Consider the following 25,819-nt stretch of genomic DNA (forward strand, 5'->3'; position numbering starts at 1 on the left):
TTTTCAAATAGCAAGACGGCTTGGTGGTGCAATAAGCACCGTAGTCTGTTAAAATCACCCTCGAAGACAAGGCTGTAATGTATTTCCGAACTTAATTAGCAAGTGAAATTATTTGGATGGCCTCATCTTGTGCTGCAGTGGATATTTTCCAGCAAATGGATGAAATTTTGCAGGCTGCTCACAGGACCACCTCGCAGTTCCCGTAGCAGGGGAGTGATGTAGGTCGCGACACAGGCGTCATCACAAATTTGCATGGAGAAGGGCTACTCGTGCTGAAGACACCGATTCTCCTTTCGTTATTGACTAGGAAGAAATGGTTGACTGAATTCCTCGTGAAGATAAATACGGAAAGCGTTAGCGTGTAACTGCGCAGGAGTTATTTCAGAGTTTATTACGTTCCGTAGGAGGCAGAATAGTTGACAATTGAGTGACAAAAACCTTCCTTTTAAAAACTGTGTGAAATTGGGTGGTTGAGTTTCGAGAGAGCAAGCTAAATAACGGTGAACTAGCCTCTGGTGGTGGATGTTGTAGGAGAGTGTCATCTAGTATGCAGAGCAGCTTTCTGCTCAAAAATCAGAAAATTTGCCTATTGTGTTTCTCAAGCAGTAGAAAACTCTAGCTTTTGAAAAGCTGTAATTATAAAAACAGTAAGTTGCAAATGAAACAGTAAAGTAGGACATGTTCAGAACTCTCACATTGCTTTTTATTTTAATTAAAAGATAAATTTTAATTAAAAGATGTTCATTCAGAAAGCTTATAGCTGGATAGGTATTTCATTGATAAGACTTAACAAAAATTGGAAGAAAACATGAATAAAGAAAAATCTTACATAATCCTGCACTTGAAATATTTTTCCAGTGAGGTACGACGGCAGCAGCATGCAGCGTGACTGCTGTGTAGCTTCTTCCCTAGGTCACGGTCCCTATAGATTTTCCGTCTCTGTTTGCTTCCACCAACTTTGATGCTTCATTAAAAATTCATCTCCTGCTCTCCCCCTTTCTCTCTGGGATCCCCGTGATCTCCTTTTATATCTGAGATGACTCAGCAGTGAAGGACTTCAAAGAACTTCAGAAACGTAGCTTAAAGGGCACTGGCTTCAAGAAATAGTGTCAACAGTAAGAACAGGATGCGTTTCAGTGGAAGCCAAGAACACGAGGAAAACCTGCCGGGTTTCTGCGCAGCCCGTGTCTGACGAGGGCTGTGCAACCCGGGCGCCTCTCATGCCCGGAGCCGCTTGAACGGCCGGACCCCCGCACGTCCCGCAGGCTCACGCGCCCGGCGGGCAGCTCCTCGGCACACGCGCCTTGTTAGGATCCTTCGCCCAGCCTGAAAGCTGGAGGTGTGCTTTGAGGCACGTGCCGGGGAAGGGGCAGCCCACGAGGTGACTTGCGGTCATCTTCAGCGCAGTTCAGAGGAGCATTTCTGCGCCGTCTGGAGCGTGAGCTGTGTCAAAAAGCTCTGGTGGGAAGCAGGTGGCAAGGGCAGTGCAGAGCGGAACAGCTCTGCTCTTCCACTGGGGGCTCTTGGGTGGGTTTCTGTGATAGCCTTGGAGAAAGGGAGCAGAGCTGCAGGTTGTCGCCAGCTGTCATCCACCGCTGCTGCGTGGCGTTGGCTCACAGGGAGCGTGAGCAGGAGTTACTTCTGCCTCTCGCGTAGGATTTCCACTCCGCATCACAGCTTTCTCTACGGCGGCACGAGCTCGCTCATTTGCCTTCTCAAATCAGATTAATTTTCCATTCTAACAAAGTGCTGCCGTTCCGTGAATCGGCCGTAATCTCATCGTGGTGGGAGCGCGTGCTCCGTAACCCAGACACCTTGGCGATGGGCAGGAGCGGGAAGCCTTCGCCAGTGCCCCGTCGCTCGCACAGCAGAATTGCTGGCGGACGCTTTCCCTGGTGTCTTTGTGCGACCCCAATCTTCTGAGCCCCTGGAGGGTCTCCACCATGGGGACGGGTTGTCCCACCTGTGGCGTGCAGCTTGCACGGCCCAACCCCAGCCTGCCTCTAGTGCTGCAGTGAGCTTCAGCAGCTTTTAATTTGAAAACGCAAACTAAATGCCCGGATCTGGAAAGGGCTCCGGTGGCACTTCTGGTCTCTCTGACCACCTTGCTGGTTTTTCAGAGCCCTTCACGTTGTTTCTGTAATCTCACTTCTGCCTACAGGCAGAAGCAGTTTTTCTCTTGTACTGTCTCGGGGCAGTTTTCAGCACTTCTGTTCTTGTTCCTCTGTGCATTGGATCGCCTGTATACAGTAGTCTGTCTTCTGATTGTGTCGTCTTCTCACAGTTTTTTGGTTGAAGTTAGTTTAAAACTGACCAGTCCTAGGCGTTAAGACAGTGACTGTCACCGAGGGCTGGGTAGCCAGCCGAACAGCCCTTCGGCATCCTCCCTAGCACTCTCCATATTCACCATCATTTGTCTTGTGCCTGAATTGAGAACGTGGTCGTTTAAACAGTATCATATGGCTCAGTCATTAACTCACCTCTTGCCCCATAATTAAATGTGATAAGACTCTATGGCCAAACTGAGTTAGTCAAAACCTATGGGGAAATTTTTTTAGAAAGAGTAGAACATTTAGAAGAAGTCAGCAACAGTGAAACCATTGCATTAACTTGCCTTGTTGTGAAGGGGTCGCTTACATTCTCAGTTTTGCTTCCTCCCCTCCCCACTCACCCACCACCCCCACTTTACAAGTAAAAAAAGCAGATTTCATAAACATGCACCAGAATTTTAATTTACTCCCTTGGGGAAATGGAGAGACATCACAGCATGCACACCGGCTGAGCTACGCAATGAAAGGGGAACCCATTCCGCCCACTGAGAGGTCACTTCCAGGGAAAAAAAATGTTGTTTTAAATGCTGACTTAATCATCTGCTTTCGGGGATCAAATTTTCCTGAAACGGCCGTGTGCCCGTGACAATGCCGTGTGAGCAGACAGCGGTGGGTACGCACTGCCGTACCTGTTGCAGGCTGTGTGCTTGAAAGAGTATTTTAATTTAATGGATTTCAAGCAACATTATTCAAAGATCAACAAAAGGCATACTGTGTTATATGAATAAAAGATTTCCTCTGGATACTTGTTAACCCTACAATGCCTAGCTAATGTAATTGAAGTGCAACCACCTGGCAGGGAGCTTTTGCAGTCAGCTGCCAAGGAGGGCCCCGGACCGGAGTACCAGGTGTTGTGCCGTGCCTGCCTGATTGTCGCAGAGGGATAAACAGCATGATTGCGCCGGGCGGCTGGGGCGAGGAGCGGGGCCGGCTGCCAGCCAGGGACCCTGCTCCCGGGGCTCCCCAGTGGGCTCAGGTACAGCGGGAGCTAGGGGGGCTCGTACAGAACGAAAAGGGGGCAGCGCAGAAGTATTGCCTTGCCATTAAGCCCCCACAAGGCTCTCATGGCCTCACGGTTCACAAAGAACTCCTCGGACGCGAAGATTTTTTTTTTGATGTATTGTGTGTCTACTCAGAGCCCCGTGCCCAGGAGATCCCTTGCTCAGTCCCTGGGTCTGCTCTGCAACAGCTATAAACGCATCAGATTATAATTTTAAATACCCCCCCCTCTTTTTTTTTATTTAGAACTGGGACATTCCCACTGATTTCTTGGTGGTCTTTTTCTAATTTGTTCTTCCTTCCTATCCTCGAATGTAGAGCAATTTCCCAGCCTGTATCACTGCAGCAACAAGTACATTTAGTGTAGAGCATCTTGCAAATGGTGTCACTCGTAATGGATGTGATAATAAGCCCCATGGTTACCTATCCCTGATTGTAATGAATGTAAATTATCAAGTATAATAGACCTGAAACTGAGCCATTTAGTGTTAGTCCCAGAAATAATGAAAAGATCTGTAACAAACTACAAGGGGCAAAATTATTTTGTGTAATTATATTTTGTTCTGGCTGTAGCTGCCTGGCCCTTATGCTCTTATCAAACTGACAGTGATGATTTATTAACCTTTAGTAGGTGAAAAAATATGATTATAAATTCATCCGAAAAGACTTTCCCTTAACCAAAGAGCAAGAATTTGAAGCAGAGGTTGCCCGTCCATCAGTTATACCCAAGGCACGAAGGTGGCCTTTGTGCGCGTGTGATGCGAGGCGAAAGCCCACACCGGCCAATTCCAGGCGTCCCGCCTGTCCACGTGCTGCTCAGCAGCAGCTCGGCACGGCTGGTCCCGTGCGCGCAAGGCCCTCTGGCGTGGGGCACTATGCGCTCCCAGGACTCGGTGCCGCTGCGCTCCTGCCGGGGAGGGCGCGAGGCGGGAACCGTATGCCATGAGAGGTATTTCCGCTTATTATTTTCTAGACTATGTGTTAAGATCCTTTATGGTATATTCTCTTTCAAAATTAAACATTTATAAACATTTATAACTGCTTCACAGTTTGTGAAATCTTGTATTTTCAGAGAAGTTAAGCTTTCCAAGGATTTACATTTGGAAAACATTTAATTTTGAAGACCTGGAAACATCGCTATTGAATAGGAAGAAATCAAATATACTGTGCGAGTGATGAGCAATGGCGTAGCTCGCTACCTCTCACCAGGCTTGTACAGGACTTTTTACTCCTTCCTTTAAGGCGTAGATTCTCCCGTCAGCAAGATGTGTGTGAGATGCAGGTCAGTTTAGCAGACGGCTTGCTGCTCTCATTGTGGGCAAAAAGACGGATTCAAAACTAACTGAATTACAATTCTTGTTTCAATTTATTTAAAATCAAGAAAGGCACACCCTTTTGTTCACGTTCATGAAGATAACAACGGTGGTCTGACTTGTCCTTGGCTTGTATGCACCACTTAAATAACACTTGTGCATCCTGCTCAGAAACTTGAAACGCAGACTTTTAAGAGCACATTTGTAGGGAAGTGTAATCTCGGCTGATTTATGAGTCTGCAGTTCCCTGCCCCTGAAAGTTATATATGCAAAAACACAATTAAGTGTGGGCTCTTCCCTGTTTAACACAGATTTTCTAGGTAATTTTATTATCATCTCATCTCGCCGTTCTGCAGGGCTGCGTGTTTAGCTATCCGGTAGATTAGCAAGCAATTTAGGGCGTTGTGGCGAGAGCATGTTACACATGAATCACGCCCAGGCGTGCGTGGGCCTCGCCGCAAGGAGCGTTGTGGTTTCACGGAACCGCAGTCAGCGGTGCAGGCCTTCCCCAGGTAAGGTGGTTTTGACGTTTCTTTAGAGATGAGACCAGCCAGTTAACGGGGGAAGGTTCTGTGCCTCTGAAAGGTGTGTTGGGTCAGGATCGCTTGAAGGCGACCTCTCGTTCTGTGCGGTCTGGCGGGGTCTGTGGGAGCAGGGCGCGGTTTGGGTGGCGCGGCGCACGGCGCGGGAGCTGTGCTCGCCACCCCGCGCCCACGGGGACCCCCTCTGCCGCCCAGCTGCCCGCAAGGGTTGGCGCGCTCTGCCTCAAGCGATGCGTTGGTGTGTAGCTAGGTGAAGCGGATTCCTCTCTTCGGTTATGTCAACTATTTTGCAAGTGTTTTCCTGCCTTTGTGCGGCTTTTCGTATTTAAGCTGTCAGTAATTATACTTTGTCAACTTCCAAAGCGTCCGGATTTCTGAAGTGAATGTGCAGGGAAGTATTTTGATAATTTCTGCTTGCTTTCCCTTATCTAAATGTAATGTTGAGACAAAAGTTGACTTCTGATTTACTGTCGCAAAATTATCTTACGAGATACGTAGTTGTCTTGAGAACTGTTCATCAGGCTTACAAGAATTCTGAACCTGTCATTATCTCTCTCTTCCCCCCCTCTCTGGTTATTTAACTTTCAAAGCTGAGAATGACTTAGGTTGTTGCTGGTACATTCAGTTTTTGAATGGTTTTGAGTGTGCCATTATCCTTAACTGTATACTCACTTTGATACTGCTGTGATGAGCTTGAAAGTACAGGCTCTGAGGAAATGCAGTGACCTGTACCCTTTCTCAGGGTGCACGATAGAACAGAGCGGGCTGAGGGGCAGAGCTGATACAGCAGTTGAGTTTTTTAAGAGGCAGTGTACCAGTTTGGTGACATTTCTGACTTGAGGAGAACATGCTTGCATTTGGAGAATGTGATGGCAATAAGTGTAGCAATGCTAAAATATACTGAGAAGGGTTTAAATTTTAAAATTTTGAGATATAAGTGGCTACCAATAGCATTATGTAATCAACTGATGGCCTTAATAAAATAAACTCACTGACCTTGCAGGCAAGTGTCTGCACCTTTCCTAGAAGTCTGAGTAAAAGGAAGATCTGGTCCAGCCAGCTGAGCATCCCCCCCAGCAGCTCCTTTGCATTTACGTGGGAGAATTGCAGCCCACCGCAGGGAGGTCCGCTGGCCGGCTGGGCTCCACCACCTTGGGATCTGGAGGTTCACAGGATCCCTCTGAGCTCCGCCTGGAATTTCATCACGGCGAGGCAGCGTGGATCCTGGCCGAGGGGCTAGCTGTGCTCCCAACACGCCTTCTTGCTTAATAAGCAGGCAGCTGCATTCTGCATCAGCTTTATTTCTGAGAGCCCTGAGGGTAAAGGTACACGTATAGGACATTACAGCAATCTAATCGTGAGGTACAGAGGCATAACTCACTGAAACAAGGTCCACAGGAAAGGGAAAAGGCCCTCTCCTTCCCTCCTATGTAGACTCAAAAAGTAATTGCTGCAGCTGCGGAAACCTCCAGGAACAGCCCGGCATTTAACGAGAAGGTGCAAGGCCTTCGCTTCGCCATGCCGCCGCCTTTATTTTCTGGTTACGGCTCCGAGTAAATACACCACAATCTGCTGCGCGTGTTTCAGGACCAAATTGTATTATCGGACTTGTCCAGAGGAAGTTGCGGCCGTATAGGAGAGCCATGTGATAAACAGCTCTTCTAATTCCTGCCTGCCTCACTTATCTCCATCAAGACTATTAATATTTCCAGCGTGTAAGCAGTTTCCAACAGCTGTCAAAGGCAAACAATAAGCTACCAGAAAAACTGTTTCTGCTTCTCCCCCGAACTCGATTCTCCAGCCAATATGTGTATATGGCCCAAAGCTAAACATGCTGAAGTCCAAGACAAACCAAAGGTTTGGATATTTTGCAGTCTGCTACTGCTACCAAAAACGGATGCTTTATCTTACGAGAGAGAGAGAATTTCTAGCTGTGCAAAAATGAAACGAGTTCTACTTAAGATTTTAAAACTACAGAACTCCCAATCATTTAAAAAATCCGAATTAATGTCACTTATGTTTCTAAATGGAAGTGTTTTAAAAATACATCATTTACGTTTTTTTTTTTAAATTATTAAAACAAGAGAGACAGGAAATCTGTTAAGGAAAAAGGAAAAACCAAGAGACCCAAGTTATTCTTTAGTTCCTTAACGACAAAATCATCCTGCGTAACTTCTAAATACATTTCTCCGTCTCTCTGCACTTACGTTCTATGTAAAATAAAGGCAATAATGCATCCCATCTGTATGGCTTCCTCTCCTCTTAAGTGTAAAATGTTTGGACCCAGCTATCCTGCTTTGCAAACTGAAAAAAAATTAATAGCAGGGACGCAAAGTGCTCTGTACAAAATAGGTGAAGTGCCAGAGCATTCCTCGGCATATTTATCTGCGTGGATATAGCGATCTGTTCCTCACTTAGCGTGTTCTGGTCCTTCAGTTTTCATTAGGTCACCCAACTACCAGCGAGGGTCTCACACTTGGAATACGCTGAAGGATACCCACGTGGCTTGGCCATCTGCGAGTGGTGAATTAATCACAAACGCTGGTGGACGATGTCTCTATGCTGCACATTCAGATAAGCTGTATTGGGCGATAGCACACACCAGGTCTGACTTTAATTAAATATTTGGTCCACACATGCTGCAAAAATTAGCGAGTTAACAATTTCCTCCGTAACCTGGCCCGCGGGGTGCAGCCTGCAGGCTCCGAGAGAGCACCCACGAAGGGCAGGAGGCAGATGCATGATATGAATAAACCCGCTAGTAGTGGTTTGTGGCGGCTGGGTTTGTAGCTCCAAACCAGCATCGCCGGCCCCTAAACGGCCTCTTCTCCTAAGGGTTCGGTCGCTCGGTCGCTTTCTTCTCTGAAGAACGAGCATCACAAACGCTGACCACCCAGTGCAAACGGGCCTGGGTTTTTTCTCCGCAAGGTTTTGGGGAGGCTTTTAATGCGGTACAGCGTCTGTCTTCATAAGCTGTCATTTCTGCAGCCACTTGAATGATACCTCTGAAGGGAGTGCGTGTTGGGGAGGGACATCGATTCATGGTCTCGTATCTGGCTTTGGATTAGTCGGTCTTTATTGCTGTTATTACAGGGCTGTTTTCAAGGGTTCTAAAGATTTGCCTGATAAAAGCTGTCAGGAGTTTTGCCATCCCTCTCAAAGGGTGGTACGGGTGACTTTTAATGGTTCTGAAGATCCTGCTGCTGCTGTTCGCAAACAGAAAACTATTAGAATACTGTTTCAGTGGAAAAATACTCCAGCTTTCAAAAGAAGCCTCCCTTGCCTGTAACACGTATACTGTAACAAAGAGGATAATAAAAGTAAAAGGGGATAGATAGTATTGCTGGTATGTGGCTGACAATAGTAGACCAGGGATAGCATATTATCCCTGTGTGTTCAAGCGGCCAATTTGAAGGAACTGGAAGGCATAAGTAAATGACAAATAACTGAACCTTTGTACCTTTGCCCTTTTCCTAAGATGTCCAAAAGTAACAGCTCATTAGTGGAATTACTGAAATAGGTGCATTTTGTTAGTGTTTGAATAAAATTAAGGCTGCAACAAAGCACGGGGGAAGCATTGCTCAGTAACATGTGACCTTTCCTCCAGTTATTTATCCCTTGATGATCACCCCGTTTGTGGAACAAGCCAGATAATTGCAGAACATGAGCATCGGCAGCTGTACATACACTGATAAAATGGGACAGCTAGGGTGTTATAATGATCTCTCTGAAAATACGACCTAGGGATTTGCTTTCCGCAGTCGTCGGGCGGCTTTGCTTCTAGCCCCGCGTGGCAAAGGCTCTGCATGGCAGCGGCTCCCTTTCATAAGCTCCCGCCCAGTGCATAGGCAAAGGTAAGACGTGGCCGGGCTCTGCTCTTAATGAGGCTCTTTTGAAGGTCCATCTCCTCCTGCAGCCTGCGCTGCCTCGGGCAGACCGCCAGATCTTGTGGGGCTCTCCCACCCACCTTTAATTTTGCAGTCTCGGGTTCTTTCCCTGGGTGAGTGCTTTGCTGGAGGAGATGGCCAGAAGGTGACTCACCCTGCTGCGCTCAGGAGAGAGGGCCTCTCCGTCTCTCCGCTCTGGGGCACTGGGAAGGTGACTTTCAATTAGACCTGGGCAGCTTCTGTCCCTATAGGGTATCTGTCAGGATTGGGTAGGGAACTATATACAGAGAAAATATGTATCGTGGGAGTCATGCCCCACGAATTTGCTAGCCAAAAACTTGTGTAACTGAAGTCACGATAGTTCTTGCAATACAGAACTAGCTTCTTTGTGTGCCCCGTGGAATGATTTACCAGTTGGGGCTTCTGCTGCGAGAACCGATAGCAGGTAATTATGTCATCATTTTAATCAATTGCAATATTTTAATCAAAGCCTTATCCATATGGAGAAGCAGGGAGTGTGGCTGCTAAATGGACCTTGGATATGCAGAGGGATGTCTGTACAACGCAGAAGGTACGGCGACATCTTCCTGGGCACGGGTGCGTTTGGCAGTTTTGCCACGGGTTTGTGCGCTGCTGTAGTGTTTCGTTTCTGCTGTATTAGGAGCGATCTCAATGACAGCACAGCTCTCACTCAGAGGTGAGGTCCATTTCTAACTTTTTTTTTCCCCAGCAGAGCAGGTGTCTGTACAAACAGGAATACCCAATAGGAGACCGTCACAAGTACTCTATGTTAGAATTAAAAAAAGCTTCAGATAGGGACAAACATGGGTGCCGTTAAAGTAGAGAGTTGTATTATATCAGGAAAGTAACCCATTGTTCCTTCACTCCGGCTACGAAACGATTGCTCTGTAGTGGTACGATGTATTTGCTCCCAGGGGCTTCCCACAAGGAGGAGCAGTAGTAAATTAAGATGAAAGCTTGTTTTCTGCCTTATTCATAATAAATGCAAAATTCTTCCCTGAAGCACTTGGCATGACTAATGTGCCACATATTCTTGATATCCCAGAGCGGCAGGCGAGTGCTTCTGCCAGGCTGGTGGTTCGCAGCACACCTTGGGCAACGTGCTACCTAACGAGCAACGGGAGCCAAGAGCAAGCGCCAGAGCGGGGCTCCGCGCAGGAGAGCACGAGCCGGCGTGTTTTGCCTCGGGGCACCTTCGGTGTGGTTTTGCTGTTAGGTTACTCGATTTCCACAGAGATGGTTTGAAACCATGTGAAACATGGTTTTGTTGTTGTTTCACTGTCCTCTTTAAAGCAATTAACGGCGACCGTCTGTGAGGAAACGAATGTATTGCGCAGCGCTCGTTGGAAAATGTTGTAGCAGACTGCCGTGCTACTTGAAGCAATTACACGTTATTTTTTATTTTGTGTTATGGCGGTATCTGAAGCCCCATCTCCATCAGTCAGGACTGAGGTTCTTTTGTAATCCTGTGCAAAGACCCAGGTCTCATTTGGGGGGAGGGAGGTGGCAGAGCTCCAGACACGGTGCCAAGGCACTGGGCAAACGCTCCACAAATGAGAAATCCGTTTGAAAACCGCTCTGTACCTGTCGGTTTCAGTGAGAGTCACGTCTCTCGTACACCAGGGCGTTCCGTGCTCCAGCCATCCCCCGCAACTGGAAATCCCCCGAGTCCCCCCAGCACAGCAGTAGAAGAGGGCTGCCTGTCTGTGCGATTCCGCACTGAGGGGCGGCAGAGCAGAGGAAAATTATGCTGCAGGGAGGATGAGCTCTTGGTTTTGGCAGCAGAGGATCATCTGCCCGTTCTGGATAAGGAGGAGGAACAGCAGCCCTGGCACAGCCAGCCCCGCTCCGCTGAGGGAGAGCATGGAGCCCTGCCTCCCGCGGCTGCACCGCAGACAGATGGCCTTCTCGGGGGCTGGCCATGGGGCAGCAGAGCCAGGCTCGCCCCCCGCTCACACAGCCCGTTGGTTTGAGTTGGACGGTTACACAGAGTCGGCCTCATCCAGTACGTGCCTGACGTGTTACGTTGGCCAATTTAAGACATGCGTCACTCTGTAAAGTTTTAATCTCAGATGCTTTGGTTGAAAAAAAAAAAAAAAAAAAGCAGCACATAAATCTGCAGCTGTTGACAGGTATAGTTTAATTGCACCTGTTCAATGAAGGATATATGTTACTAAAATTCCCCCAAAACTTTTCAGTTAAATTTATGCAGTGGTGACAGTCACTAGACCGTAAATGATGGCAATCGAGCATATTGAGTTTCACACTGAAATTGCCTATCACAACATTTTAAAAGCACTGCAGCTCTGTCCTGCTCAGAGCTTGAGGAGGACAACTAGGTGCCTAAAGGTCATCTACCAATACATTTATATTAAGCTCAATTTTATGGTCCCTGCTTTATTCTGCTTTGGTAAGTCCCAAACATTTACGTTCTTGTTTGTTTTCAAAACCGCTATCAGGGTGTCAGGAGCAAACCCTTCTTGTGGAACCCTCTTTGGTTCTTATGTTACAAATTAGGAGGATACTGAAGTATGTGTAATAGTCAGGAATGGCTTATCAGGAGTTCTTTGGTACTGAAACCCTGAAAGGGCAGTCAGTAAAACAGAAGTTCACCACAGCCCTGTGTTTCCTCTGCCTTAGGGTCTGTCACGCCTGCCCAAGGAATCGGCTGTTTGCAAAACGGGTACTCCTGCTCTTGTCCACACACTACCTGTGTGATCACCTGCATAAGCACTGGTGAGGCTGGAAAGCCCTAGCGTAGATTTGGGAAACATCCTTTCTTGCGTTGAACAGTAAGTTCACAGATTTTCCCTTTCTTCAAGTCCCCCCAGTTGGGTGGAAGCAGGAGTTGGCACGTGGACATGCAGACAGCCTTGATGTCTGCTGGGCTGGAAAGAGCGGTCTACCTCTATGCTTTCAGCTTCTCCACTGGCCAGATGCCCCGAAAGCCCTTCTCAGGGTGGGATGCACATCACAGATGGGAATTGCAGTAGGTTCATGCCAACAGTCCGCATTAACTTCCCTGGCAGTCCCTCTGGAGCTGGAGGAACAGTTGTTTCAGTGTGTGCTCCCTGTGGGCCCGAGCGGTTGGGTTCCAGTCCTGGGACTAGAGCCCCTTGGCTTTGGCACACAGCAAACAGCGAGCCGTGGAGCGCAGCCAGTCCATTCTCCCTGTGCCTGTTCACAAACCCACAAATAATTTTGACTTTTATTTGCATGAAGAGGGTGTTGTGTCAACAAAATACACAGTTGTTTCCGTTTATTGGTGAGACTATATAAATGTTGCCAAAATGTTTTTATTTTCTAAAAATATTGTGGGGAAGGAATTGCTGGCCCCAACGGCCAGCGGTGGGGATCCCCTCAGCAGTGATGGGGAGCTGGTATTTTTGCTTGCGGTCAGCACAGAGTTAGGGTTAATAAGCAAAAGTTCGAAATTTTCAGGATCGGTTTGAATAATCATTTACTATATTCTCCTTTCTTCTAATATGTAGATTTATGGTTTAATGTTGCGTGTACATGCAGAGAGGGAAACGTTGGACAGATCTTGACCCCAGGATGGCTCAGTTCACCTGCAGGACCCAGGTGACAGGGACTTTGAAGGCTCTTTGAAGTCTTCACATTTTAAAACGTGTGTCTGAAACTGGCTCTACGTTGTAGAGGCTGAATGCAGAAGGGGTGCTCATAGGTCAGAGCCGTGCACTGGCTGGTACCTGCGTCTCCGGTGAATTTTCAAAAAGTTCTACCTTTTGTCGTCTTTCGGATTCTCCATCTGGAAGGAGGTCCTGCATGTGTTTCACCACAGAAGTTCACAGATCATCCTACTGCTTGCAGTAAGATGAAACGGTTTATTGCAAATAGCTAATCTTAGCGTTTTAAGGTTTTCTTCAAACAGCTTACGTTGTATGGCTGAACTATTAAAATAACTGATAAACTGATAAAGCAGTTTATAAAAGCTCATAATATTCAAATACTGAGATTTGATTGCTGTATTCAAATTGGAGCTAAATTCCTGGTCTCCCACAGTTATGTATATTCATGGCCAATAATTCAGGCCTTGCCGCAGCTCTCTACATCATTTAATATAAGCAATAAATGAAAATGCTTGTGCCCGTTGAAAACATTTTGCTGTGGAGTTTTGCCTTGGTAGAAGCAAAATGTAAAATAATGCAGTCGTTGACGAGGTGGGTCAAATTGCCATACATATTAAAAGAGGCGGCTTTTGATCAGCTCCTTTGAATGTCTGGTATAACTCCATTTATCTGAAGATCTCAGGGGACGCCCAAAACCTACAGATAAATGGGGGCTTAGTTAATCAGGGAAGCCAGCTGTCCAGCTCCTTCACCGGGGTAGGGTTCAAGATCACAACCCACCCTCTCTGCAGCCAGGCCGCCTTCAGAAAATGATTTGCATGCTTCGCTTCAGCAGTCTAGCCTTGAGGCTTCTGTAGAAAAGCCAGCCAGGCACTTCAGGCCTTCTCCTGGCCCTGCTCGACCCAGAGCATAGCAATGAGCTATGAGGAGCGGGATTTGCTGATGTATGTGGTGCGTTCTTTAAAAAGTAGTAGTTTATATGGCCCTCTGCGCATGTCGGCTTGACCTGAACAATGCAATGAGGCTTAGCGTCCGTGGGCATCTTCCTGTCAGATACGCTGTGCTGAAAGCCCACAGGACAGAGATGACAAATTTCATATTAAAAAGATTCAGCTTAACACTCAAACGCGTGTAAGTAAGTAAAATCGCATCGCTGTTCTTAAGGATGAAGGCACCGCACATTTACAAGGGCTGCAGTTCTGACAGATCAGGTATTGCACCAGTGATTACCTGGATGAAAGCGTTCTTACGCGGTGATAAATACGAAGCTTCTTGAGGCTGCAGTTGAAAACTACTGTTTCAGACCGCTCCTGTACAAATGGTCTTCAAATGCTGAGTCTTCTCCTCCGCCCCCCATCTCCCTCACGTTCCTGTTCCTTGGGTACGTTATGTTCCCTCAGATCCCCAAAAGCCGTTGCTTGGGGCTGCAGATGTCTGACAGGCGACTGACGCAGCGATGCCTACAGCTTCCTGACATAAGCACAACTCGGTAGCAAAACGGCGGTTGTGTTTGCATGCGGGAAACGCGACTTGAGCCAGTTACAGAACAAAGACTTTGTGCGAGAGATCGGGCGGTATTCGTGATGCGTGCTGCTTTCTTGACCTGTGTTTACAGGCCGGAGGTATTCTTCAGAGGGTTCTCACAGCTTGCTTATTATGTTCCTAATGCCTGCATTGAAATTCCTAAACTTCGGTAAAACTTTAGTTGACCTTTTTTTTTTTTTTTTTTAAAAAAATGAATCCAAACTGCTTTCCCTAATGCGTGTGTTAAAACAGAGATATTTTCCTTCAGTGCCTTAACGCTTTTGAGATCAGGCTGTAAGTGAAAATCAGCACGAGCATCTCGCTCACTGCCCGTACAGCCGGACCACCGTGCTGCCAGGTGCTCCTGGCGCTCGTGCTTAAGGGAGCCTGGGAGAGGCGTAAGGAGCGCGCTGAGCCGTGAAGGGTGGTGGCGAAGCAGAGCCGGCTTATGCCGCGCTCGCCCTCGCCGAGTCTGTGCTGTCGGCACCTACTGCTGTCCGCTTTCTAATCCGCGAGATCGACGCTGGATTGGGAGCGTCCTCGTACGCCTCTCAAGCTGCCGATCGATCTGCACAGCTTCCTGGACCTTGGCTTAAACTCAGCTCAGTATGTTATTTTTCAGATGCCTCTCCTGTAGCTGCCCAGCTGTTTGGCTGAGTGTTTTTTTTCCCAGTCTTTTGTGCGGTTAGGGGCATCTTCCATCTCATAAATAAGGATTTTACGAGATGTAAAGCTAACGCGGTCAAAATCTCCTCGCTCTCTTTTTCCGTGCAATATTTAGCAAAATCGGTACAAACTGCTGGTGTGTTAGCAGTTGTTCTGCGCATTGTATGCTTATGTGTTAGATGTGCAAGGTCTTTCATTAAACAGCAGGATATTATTAGGCATAGCATGAAAAGCCTTTATAGTCTCCCTGCCTTGTTTAAAGCCGGCCCACAAGCAGACCACAGCCTAAAAGGCTGCGCAATGAATCGAGCGCTGATGGCCGGTCCGCAGGCTCAGGTGGTCGTCAGCCGCAAGTTTATCCGAGCCCTTTCAGCAATTTGTCACGCCTGGGTCTGTTCCCGCTGCGCCAGCACGTGCCAGCTCCGTGTCGAAGGGGCTGTTCGCCAGACGGCCGCGCAGCCCCCGCATCCCGCTGTTAGCGGGGCCAGTGCTCGCCCGGCCGCGCGCTCCGCACCGCCCTGGCAACAGCCGAGCGCGCCGCGGAATATGCGTCTTCATAATGAGAAGTGAATGGCATCCGTCAGTCCCTTTAGAATAGGGCCCAGGCGTGTGCCTCCTCTCCTAGGAAGTTTGGCAGCCTATTCATTAACAAGAGTCATCAGGAGTTCAGCCCATAATAGGGAGGCCAGCCCCAAGCGCAGGCGGGCTAATGCTTGCGCTATCAGGAATGCGTTCTCCTGGGCTTAGGGAAAAGGGAGAGAAAAACTAAGCAAATAACGCTGTCAGCAGGTGCAAACTCTGAAATGCTACGTATTGATTTTCTTTCTTCAGGCTTCCACGGGAAGTTTGTAACAAGATTTATCACATTTCAATCGTCCTCCGCTAGCATTAAAAGCAAAATTCTTTTTTGTTCTTTCTTTTTTTTTCTTTTTTAGCACCGTGCCTATAGGAACTTGCGTACAATTAGGACGCGCTTTGCTTATTCCCCTTGAGGAAGAACGCTAGACCGTTGTGGCCTATTTTTAAATACCGCTTTACTCTGCCAGTTTGTTTTGTTTTGTTGTTTTTGAAATAATGTTTCGGAGTGTTTTTGTTAATGTAGCGAAAGTCACAAATGGCACTTCAATATTAATTAGTAATGCTTTTCAATTTCAAATACCCTCACCTGCATTATGGTGTCACTGGCGTTACTCTCGCTGCTCCCAATTTCTAAATTTAAATTGGCCTTTGCTCCCGCATAACAGCCTTGCAGAGTTAGAGTGCATTTCCCCGTAACACAAGCACAATGAGGATCTCAGAACTTTTGTTTTAGATGAGGAAGCAGAGAATGAGATGTCATACCGGCTCCTGCGAGCATTAATTCATAAAGTCATACGTGAGGTTCTTCAGCCCATTGTAGGTTTGTTTCAGACGTTATCCTGTTATTGGGAGTGTATGATTCACCTTCTGAGAAAACAGAAGCTGCACACAAAAGGAAAAGATTTGCTTTCTCCGCTGTGAAAAGCTGCCGCAAGCAGGGGTCCTATTAAGACAGCTGGAAAGTTGCTTCAGCTTGTTACGCTTGTAAGTTTTATTGGTGACTGGTTTTTGATTACACATTTGAATGCTGTGTGTTCCAGGATGCCGAGTTTTAATTAAAAGGAAATAGTCTTGATTTTAGATTGCTTTGTCATCTGCATTATGCAGACTATAATGCATGCAAGTTGTGGGGTGGTTTTTTCCAGGGTGCATCGTTTATTTGGGATACAGAAGGCTTTACACTTTCTAGCACCTGCCTTAAATATAAACTTCACACTTTCAGGAATTGTGTTCATTACGGTTAATTTCTTCTCAGAAGTGCAGTGATCAAATAAATATGGGGGGGGGGGGGTTTCTCCTCTGCCCGGTAGCTTGTTTCTCCGACCTAATCAGTTTTCTAGTCTGACAAGGCCATTGTAGCAGGAATATTGTGTACCAGGCACTTTCTGTAATGCCACAGCTTGTCTCTTGAAGTTGGGTTTCGGTTTAAAAAAGCCTGCAGTCGGGGCGGGGGGGTTGTTTCTGCCCTCGGTAACTTTAGCAATCTGTCGGATCTCCTGAGTCACTGCCCTTGCCTCACGAAGGTATTACCCTTAATTTCAAGACATTAAGTGTATTGACTCCTCATCACTCGCGCTCAGAACCGTTGAGCAGCACTGGGCGGTTTCGGTCCCCCCGTTCCCATGCCCGTGTACGGCCCGGTTAGTGTCACTCTGGGTCTGAAGTGCTGCCGTTCGTGGACATCGTGTAACAGCATTTTACTCTGCGCACACGTTTCCTTAACCTGGTTGTCGCAGTTATGAAGAAAGAGCTCTGTATCTCGAAGCAATAATCCAGAACCATAAAGAAGTAATGACATTTGAGGATTTTGCCGCTCAGGTTTTTTCTCCCTCTCCCAGCTACTCCCTCGGTGGAACTGGTGAGTCTCCGCACGTTATTCTTCTCTTTAGCGCTAAGAACCACTTGAGCAGCAGATGTACACCTGTTTTTTGTAGATAAATGCTTGCAAATTTAAGAAGACCGTTCTTCCCCTGAATCAACTAATGAATATCAAAAGGAATGATGACATTCATTTTAATTTGTTTTGCATCAGAGCTATTCACTCTGCTCCTTTCTTCAGCTATCCTGTTAACCCCCGAATCTAGCAAGGTTAATGAACTTTCTCTCAGTAATGTGCTCTGGTTCATTCAGGAGTGTGGGTTTCTTGCTGAGCTGGGAATATGTTGTTCAAAAGCTATGCCTGAATCGGTGCTTACTTATCGAAAAATAGTTCCTCGCAGTAGAAGCCGTTGCTACTAATGCTAAATGGGGATTATGCTGCTGAGATGCCAGGGTCAGGGATTAATGCAAAAGAAATGTAAGAACGGTGTTCTGTTAGAAAATCAGAGCAGCGTGCAATATGCTAACATTTCCCTTAAATATAGATGAGCAAATTTCAGGCTTCCTTCCAACACCTGGCCTGGAACCTCTTCGGGGCTTTTTCCATGTATGTATGGATATATGTCCGTGCGTGCGTGGATATGTATGCACGCACACATTAATGCCACTCATCATTCATCAGCCCTCCTGAAAGATGAAAATGTGACGCTGGACTCGGTGAATTTATTCCTTATGTGCCCTGTCGAGATTTTAAGTTAGCACGCAGTCAGTGAGATAGGAACCGCTACTCTGCTCTTTTAATTGAGTTTAAGTAAATGACCCCTGAAAGGAAGCTTTGACTCTGAAATGCAGATTTCTGGTACCCTCAAGATTTGTTTTTCCAGCCTCCAGAAAGTATATGGTCACCGTGTGTTGGACTCCCTGACAAAGATTCCTTAATCCCTTTTTTACACTCAGAGGGTGAAACAGGCACTTTCTAATTATTCCCTGCTACTCTTTCAGATTGTTTAATAGATTATTTCAAACCTATATACATGTTGCAGGACACCTGCTCTATTTCTCTTTAGCCTGACTTGTTAGCAAATATCTTCCATCTAAACTGAAAAATTGGAGGAAGAAATTAAATTTACTAAAATAAATCACTTACAAATAAAATCAGCCGTGCATCATTGTTTAACGTTACTGGCTCAAATCCTCGAGCTTCCAGAGCTTTGTTAGGAGATAAGAGGTATATGCATGTCCTTGCATTGGTCGCCAGTAGCAGCAGGCAGAAGGCTTTGGAGATAAGCAAGCTGGCAGGAGTAAAGGGGAACCGGTGCTATTTACATAATCGCGCCTCTGCTTCCTGGAGAGGCGTCAAGAAACACAGGGATGGCCTCTATTGATCTTTGTTGAACTGGAATACTAAACAACATTAGAAAAGCTTATAACTTAAAGCTTTGATTAATGTTTTCTACATTAAAAAGTAGAACAGCTGTGAATTAAATTCTTTTATACACCCTGCCAAAAGTCTGAGGCAAAAAAAATTATCAGTTTCAATAGAAATGTAGATTTCATGCCCAGTGTTGTTAGCACTTTGAATCATTTATCTGTTGACGTATCAGCAAATAAAAATATAGATATATTGATGGATTTTAAATGTTTTGCTCTATGCGTGACTGTATTCAGTTTCAGCGTTCTTCTTGCAGCACACAGTGATCTTTTGATATACATATTTAGTTCCCCAAGCAAGGACAGATTCATTTGATAATACTGTCGTCACACTTCCTAAAGTCTGTGAGACATTTTGTATGCCAAAAATATTTAAAATGTTTCCTAATATCTACCTAAGTTTTTCAGAACGCTGTTAAGTCATTCGTGCCTGAATGTGTTTTAAAGCTTCCAAGATTTTATTCATTTTTTAAGACCTGCCACAGTCAGGTCCTGATTTTTGGACTTCTGAAAGTCAGACTTTATTTCATGCTCACAAAGCAACTGGAGGCCTGTCATGGCTTCTGGCATCAAAATCCTTGCTTCAGAGAGCCTCCTCGTGTCACCTACTGATTTACTTGCATATTTAGTCGAATATTACCGAGAGCTGTGTCAGTCGTTTCCATTAGCAAGTATTTTCCATCAAATGCCGTCCTGGCAATCGGCAGGGAGGCTGTGGTCGCCAACCTCCCAGCTCCGCCGCTGCTGCCAGCGCGGGCAGCCGCCGCTCGGGCGAGTCCCCGTCCCACGAGGAGGGAGCGCCTGCCTCAGCCTCGCCTGTTTCCCGCTGACGGTGGTTTAGGCTGGCGGGTACTACCAACGCGCCGGCAGTGCCCGGAAGTAAAGCACCAGCCCAGCTGCGGTTTGGCTGAGATTGCAGCCACCCATTCGTCCCCGTTAATGATTAGAAAGGGATGAAAAACTATTCTGGAGCCGCCAGTTCCCCCGTCGGCGCGGGCACAGCCGGGGGCGAGCAGGACGGTCGCGGGCCGTGAGCGGCGGCAGCCCTGCGTTTTGCAGCGTGCAGCCTGTCCCCCTGTGTCACGGGTGATTAGACCTCCTCCAGGCTTAGATTCACCTGTCCTGTGCCTGCAAAATCGGCCCTCTGCCGCCTAAGAAGTATGGATGGCATTTTTAATCACGTAAAAGGGGAATTTCTGCTCTCAGATAGAAAAAATGAATCACTGAGCAATAAATGTATGGAGCTAACACAGGTCTGTGCTTCCCCTTCTCAAGTAACAAGCCAGCTGATGCTACTAACCCTGACTAGCTTAAACTTTTCAGGTAAATGTAAGATTAATTCTCCTCTGATCTTATTCTTAATACCACCAAATTGTAATCCTATCATCGCTGTGTATACGTGCGCACAATAGGAAGGGCCAATGAGTGGTATGCTCTTCATGAAAATTAAGATTGTTTTTAGTTGTTAACGCGGTATAAGAAGCAAATCAAGACCATTAGATGAACTGAATATGCAGCTGTTAATCACACACATTATTGGTGTATTATTAACGATGATCTGTTTATTTGAACTAAATGTTTTTGTTTTCTGATGCTGCCTTTAGGGATGCTTCCCCTAGATTCAGGTGGGATGTTGGTTTCCTGAAGAACGCCCTGGCTTAGTCTCCCATATCACAAATAGTCTTGCAGGTGCTGCATTTTGTGCACAAAAACTGTCCAAGTGACCTCTTTTGCTGTTTTCAGAAGTGGAGCCTTAAACTCCCTGTATGTACCAGGGATAGCCCTGTGTATCTTCGGCGTTGAAAATGCAGCCTGGTAGGCAGAACGGACATCCCTGAACTCATTTAGGGGATGTGCAGATTAGGAACAAAAGATGAGAATACGGTCCTTTGTTGTTAAACTGGTACATTACATGCTGTATTTTAATTAGGCTGGGTATGAGAGTCAGCCCAGGAAATCCTCAGTAATCCAACATTATTGAATTATTCTTATCCTTTCCCTCTGCAGATTTCTCTCGTTTTAGAGGATGGGGTTTTAAGCTGCTATCTTCTTCTGTTCTTGCTCCCTCAGCCAAAAAGAAAAGCAGTCATTCAACAAAATACTTGTGTGTACTTTAAAAAAAAAAAATCATAAAAATGAAGCAGGCACAAACAGCTACAAAAGCGTTCCAACTTTAATTACCTCTGCTGACTAAAAAGAGCGTGTTGTTTGGTTTTTTCATTTAAGATCAGAAGCCAGAATCATGTTAACCCTTAGGAACTGGAAGTAGACGGGTATTCTAGAAAGGAAAAGGGATAGCTTTTCCACCAGAGAAGGATTTATAGTTGAGCGTTTTATACTTACAAGGGCAGATTTCCACTTTAAAGAGAGCCCACAAACCTGCTTTTCAGCAGCGTAGACTTGCAGTTAGTGCTTCAAAGGGTTAATTGAAATGGGCACACTTGACTGCTGAGAGGACTGATCTAATCACTGCCATATCCAAGTGCATCTGTTCACCATGAGGTCATTCTTGTGCATGCTAATGATTTGGAAAATAAAGCATAAATGCTTGACGTTATCAGAAAGGATATAGTGTAAATCTTTGCTTTTTTAGTTGCTAATGGCTATTGTGGAAGAAAACAGGCCGGCAAAATCATCTCGCATTATTGCTTTCCATTTTAATTTTTTTTTAAAGCATCGTTTTCAGTGGAGTGTCAGGAAAACTGTGCTGGAAAACTCTGACATGTGGTATCTGTTGATAAATGGATTCTTTAATGAATATTATAGCATTGCCCAGGAGCAACACTTGAGTTGAGGAACTATAGACGTTTTCAGCATTCCCTGGTTTTAAAGCCTTGGAAGCCATGCCTGCTTATTTACATAAAACTGAGATTTTGCAGCCTTTTTGTTGAAAAGGTGACACATGCTTTTCTTTTGTCTCCAGACTTTTACAGGCACGAATGTCTTGTAGAAAATACTTGCATGTACAACAGACGAGATTTGGTTTATTTTAAAACACTCCTTGCTAGGTGCTGAGCTTTATCTTCCCCACTTTAAAGCAAAAGGAATATTTCAAATGGCCATGTGATTTTAAAATATAATTTTGACTGAGACAAAACAAAACCCGGAGTAACTGTTGTCTCAAACAGACTTATGTTCTTTTTAATGCTAACTGAGCAGTGATTCCGTTCGGTGTTGTTTGGTTTTTCTGGGTTTGTTTTTTTTTTTTTTTACTTCTATGTGCATTTTCCTTGAAAACCCATAGGATGTTTTGTCAGTTCTGTGTACGAGGTGGAGTAAGAGTCTGTCCAGGTTCTGTATAATATTTTTGCACATTTTTAGGGAATCCGCATAGAGCTGAATATTAAAAATACACACATCTGAGAACGAGTAGCTGTGCCATGGTATTACAGCATACGCAGCACATGCCAAGTGCTGGGTTTGATCAATATGACAGTGTTGCCTGAAACTGAAAAAAAAAAAAAAAAAAAAATAGTTTCTAGTAACTGGGACGTAGAAAATTCCAGACCGCCCTGGCAGCGAAGAGCCGCTGCTCAGCTGCTTCCACCGTGAGAAGAGGCGGTGCTGAAACCATCTGGCAGTTGTGACCGGCTGGACCGGGACGCTGCGGCGGAGCCACACGCGGCGCTTTGACGCAGCTTGAACCTCAGCGCCGAGCCCTTCCTTCCCAGCGCCGGCGCCGCCCTTCAGCACGGGAGGAGGCACGAGAAGCCGACGCGTTAGCGCAGAGCTCGGTGCAAGGTGCGTCAGCTTAGTTCTCGGTAGGTGAGCAGGAAAACGTGCAATCGTAGGTGCCCAACGCTGCCGTTGTAGAGGTTGTCCAGGCAGTGAACAAAGAGGAGAAGCTCAGGGAGGTGGAGCAGAGGAGTGGGAAGAGTTACCAAAGGAGGCAGGACTCAAGGTGTTTCTCTGGGGTCTTCCCCTCCCTGTGAAGAGTATTCAGGAGGAGGTGCAGGGACCTGGCCTGCTTCCCCTCTCTGTTTAATCCAGCTGATTCTTACAGCTGATGTTCAGCGAACTGGAGCATCCTTCACTGCTGGGTCAGCAGCCTGTTCCAGCCGGCTGTGGTCTTGGTTATCGGCTTTCCTGCCCCTCTTCCACAGAGCTACCACCCATCTGGACTTTGTAACCACCACAGGAACGCGCAGTGCTCAGCAACTGAACGCCGCGCTGGGTGGCTCTCAGCACCGTGCTGCTGTCTGCACCTAACTCCTAAGTCATACTCGCCGGCAGAAACGGCAGGTCTGTAACTACCTCTGTCGCTGCCAGCCTCAGACACCTTGGCTCTGAAATATGGCGGTCTCCCACCACTGTGTTCCTCCCACGGCAGCTGCCAGCCCACCTAGGAAGTCGCTGAGGCTCTGCCTGCACCGCAGCGTCCTGAAGAGCCAGGGACTGGTGGCCGATGGTCCCTGCCTGCCTGGTGAAATTGTCTCTTGGCCCATGGTAGCTGCTCGACAGCAGAGAACGAAAAGGTGCCAAATGAAATTTTCAATTGAATCAAGCATAATTACCTGATTTAATGAAGGAGGAAAGTCAGGATGTTCTGCAGAAACCCCAAATTCACCCTTTCTCCCCAGAGGCGCCTTTGAGCGAGACACACGGAATGAATCCGTTCCCTATTTTCCATTATCTCCCTCCTTCCTGCACATGCAGGGAAACCCACGTGAGCATCTTCAAATAACGTGACACAGCAATTCTGATCCACTTTCTGGATCTTTTAATGGCAAAACTGAGAAATCACAATGATTTCTGTGACAACACATGGACGCTATAAACAAAGGCACGATTTTGCTGGAAGATGAAGCAGCGACCAAGTGGAGGCGCGTCCCTCCTCCCGCAGGAGCACTTGTTACAGTCGCAGAGACGACACCAGAAATCAAACACCGTTTTTCCTCTGTCGGACTCAGGCAGCGGTGTCTGCCTTGGAGTCGTTCATCTGCTCGTGCATTTAGCAGTCTGAAGAGTTTAAACACCTTGCTGGTAGTTATATACAAAGGAACAAAAGGGAAGCTCCTGCATCCTCGATACACCATGGGACTGCTCCCGAGCCGCGGTCAGATCCTTTATGAGGGTGGTGCACGCTGACAGTATGATAGCTTGCATTTTTCATGAAAGAGAAATACTTTATTGAATTAGTAAAATTCTTAGGGTCCCTGTAAGGGTTAGAAATGGTCTATTATTAAGTAGAGATAGGGCAAAGTCATAGTAAATACCATAAATCATTAGGTGGCATTAGCTCTGTACCCCCTATAGCTCCTCTGACTTGAACAGCCTGATGTAAATGAACACCCAGAGGACGAGGCCTGGTTCAGAAGCGTACGAGTCCACGCAGACGGCGAGGAAGTTGCATCATTACCTTGCAGCTCCCTGCAAAGCAGCCGCAGACCGCTGTGGGTACCGGGGCGGTCTCTCCCTTCGCCCACCACCTACAAGGGCATACGGCCTGGACCATCCCCCGCGGCTGTGTAGGTGCTGGGGTTGCTTCTCCCTCAAGCCTGGTGTAACCTCAGGAGCTGCAGCGGAGTGGGTGTGAGAGCAACGTCAGGGCTCTCAGCCTGGGCCCTTTCTTTTTTCCATTTAATTGATTGTCTCGGAGGGAGCTCTCCCGGCTACGATCTCCAGGAGAGGAGATGGCAAGGGAGGGCTTCCTCCCCAGCAATCAGTGCTGGGATGGGAAAAAATATTAGCTTGACGGGCCTCTCTCTTCTGCCGGGTGACAGCTCCAGCTGCTCGAGCTGTCAGCTCGTGAGAGAGCTCCAGGCAATGTGGCCCCTTTGCATTTTTCCTCTGCGCTGACGCACGCCAGCCCTGCAGCCGCCGCGGGGAGAGGGCCCGGGCAGAGCCGTCCTGCCTGCCGCAGGCTGCCGGCGCCCAGGTGGGGGCTTCGGTGGTGGGTTAAGGCTGCGCCACGTGTTGCGGGCCTGCGTGCAGAGGAGAAGTAACCGCTAACGCTTGCTGGGGTCCCGCTGGCTGGCTGGCCTGTGCGGAACTAATGAGTGGCCGCTCCAAGTCACCACCAAGGAGAACTTTGGTGTGCACGTTTAGGGTTTATTTCCAAATCTCTAAAGCAGTCAAGGCTGGGAACGTGATGGGGTCAGCACTCATCGCCCGTGCTGGGAGCAGTGAGTGCTTTAGGGTTGTTTCTGCCCTTGATTTACCTGTAGTTTCAGGCTCTTCGTAATGCTTCAGTTACAGCTTTTCAAGGTACTACTTTTTTGATTTTTCACAACCAAACAACAGTGGAGCAAACCTCCTCGTTCACCGATGTTTCGGCTGTTGCAGCGACTCACTTAGGGCCCGATGTGGTCAGGGGAAGCAGGTACAAACACTGCTCTTGACTTCTGCTGGCCCTGCAAGGGCAGCCTTCGTCCCCCTCCACGCGAGGCCGTGCGTCTGGCGCGGGCTTGGGACGGTCAGCTCGAACATCCTCTCTGCTGCAGCATTGCCGTGGGTTTGGGGGGAAAAGGGACTCTGTAAATTGAGCTTCATAGAAGGACTCTCCAAAGGTAACGGAGAAGTGAGGGTTCATGGCCTTGCCCAGCTGCAGCCTCCGGTGGCTGCCAGCCAGAACACCCGCCTGCGCTTCTGGGCATCCCCTCTGCCACTGCCGAGGTCGAACCACAGAGCCTTTGGGGTTTGCTTGCAGGCATAAGATAAATGAAAGATCTCGATGCAGCTTTAAAACAGCTGTTACTCGTAACAAAATAGGAAATATTTTAACAGCTCATACCAAACATGACAAGTCACCAAAGGGCCACGCGGTGTGAATGCAGTTCCAGCGTCCTTAATGCTGCTGGTTGTTGTATCTGCGTTTCAGGCCACTGAACGTGTGTGGGTCAGCATGAGCACAGCCACTGCTTTTATTTAACGATAATTTCTGCAAAATACTCTCCCCTGAACATGCAGGCTCAGGATGCTGTCCATATTGTATTTTCAGCCTGTCCTTGTGAGTGGAAAGCAGAGCATGTCAAAATGCTAAGCGGATTTACTGGTATGACTCTCTCCGGAATTTTATTACCTTCACATTTACTGGGAAAGAAAACAAAGATTTCCACAGACCTGCCATGGCTGATAGGTTAATTAGAGGGGGTATAGGTCATGGTCTGTGTGAAAACT

General features: G+C 47.1%; 1 protein-coding gene across 4 annotated transcripts in view; it reads left to right on the forward strand.

Annotated features, from left to right (window-relative positions):
* RALGAPA2 (Ral GTPase activating protein catalytic subunit alpha 2) overlaps positions 1–25,819 on the forward strand; it is a 135,165-nt gene that overhangs the window by 101,202 nt on the left and 8,144 nt on the right. For 3 of the 4 annotated variants that reach the window (XM_075089687.1, XM_075089685.1, XM_075089686.1), the window contains one exon: positions 17,188–17,309. In XM_075089687.1, the coding sequence (XP_074945788.1) occupies positions 17,188–17,309 (122 nt within the window). Of the gene's footprint in view, positions 1–4,018; positions 4,106–17,187; positions 17,310–25,819 lie in introns of those variants that run through there. The other variant, XM_075089688.1, reaches the window with a different exon arrangement.

The sequence above is a fragment of the Phalacrocorax aristotelis genome, chromosome 3 (assembly GCF_949628215.1).
Source record: "Phalacrocorax aristotelis chromosome 3, bGulAri2.1, whole genome shotgun sequence".
NCBI lineage: Eukaryota > Metazoa > Chordata > Aves > Suliformes > Phalacrocoracidae > Phalacrocorax > Phalacrocorax aristotelis.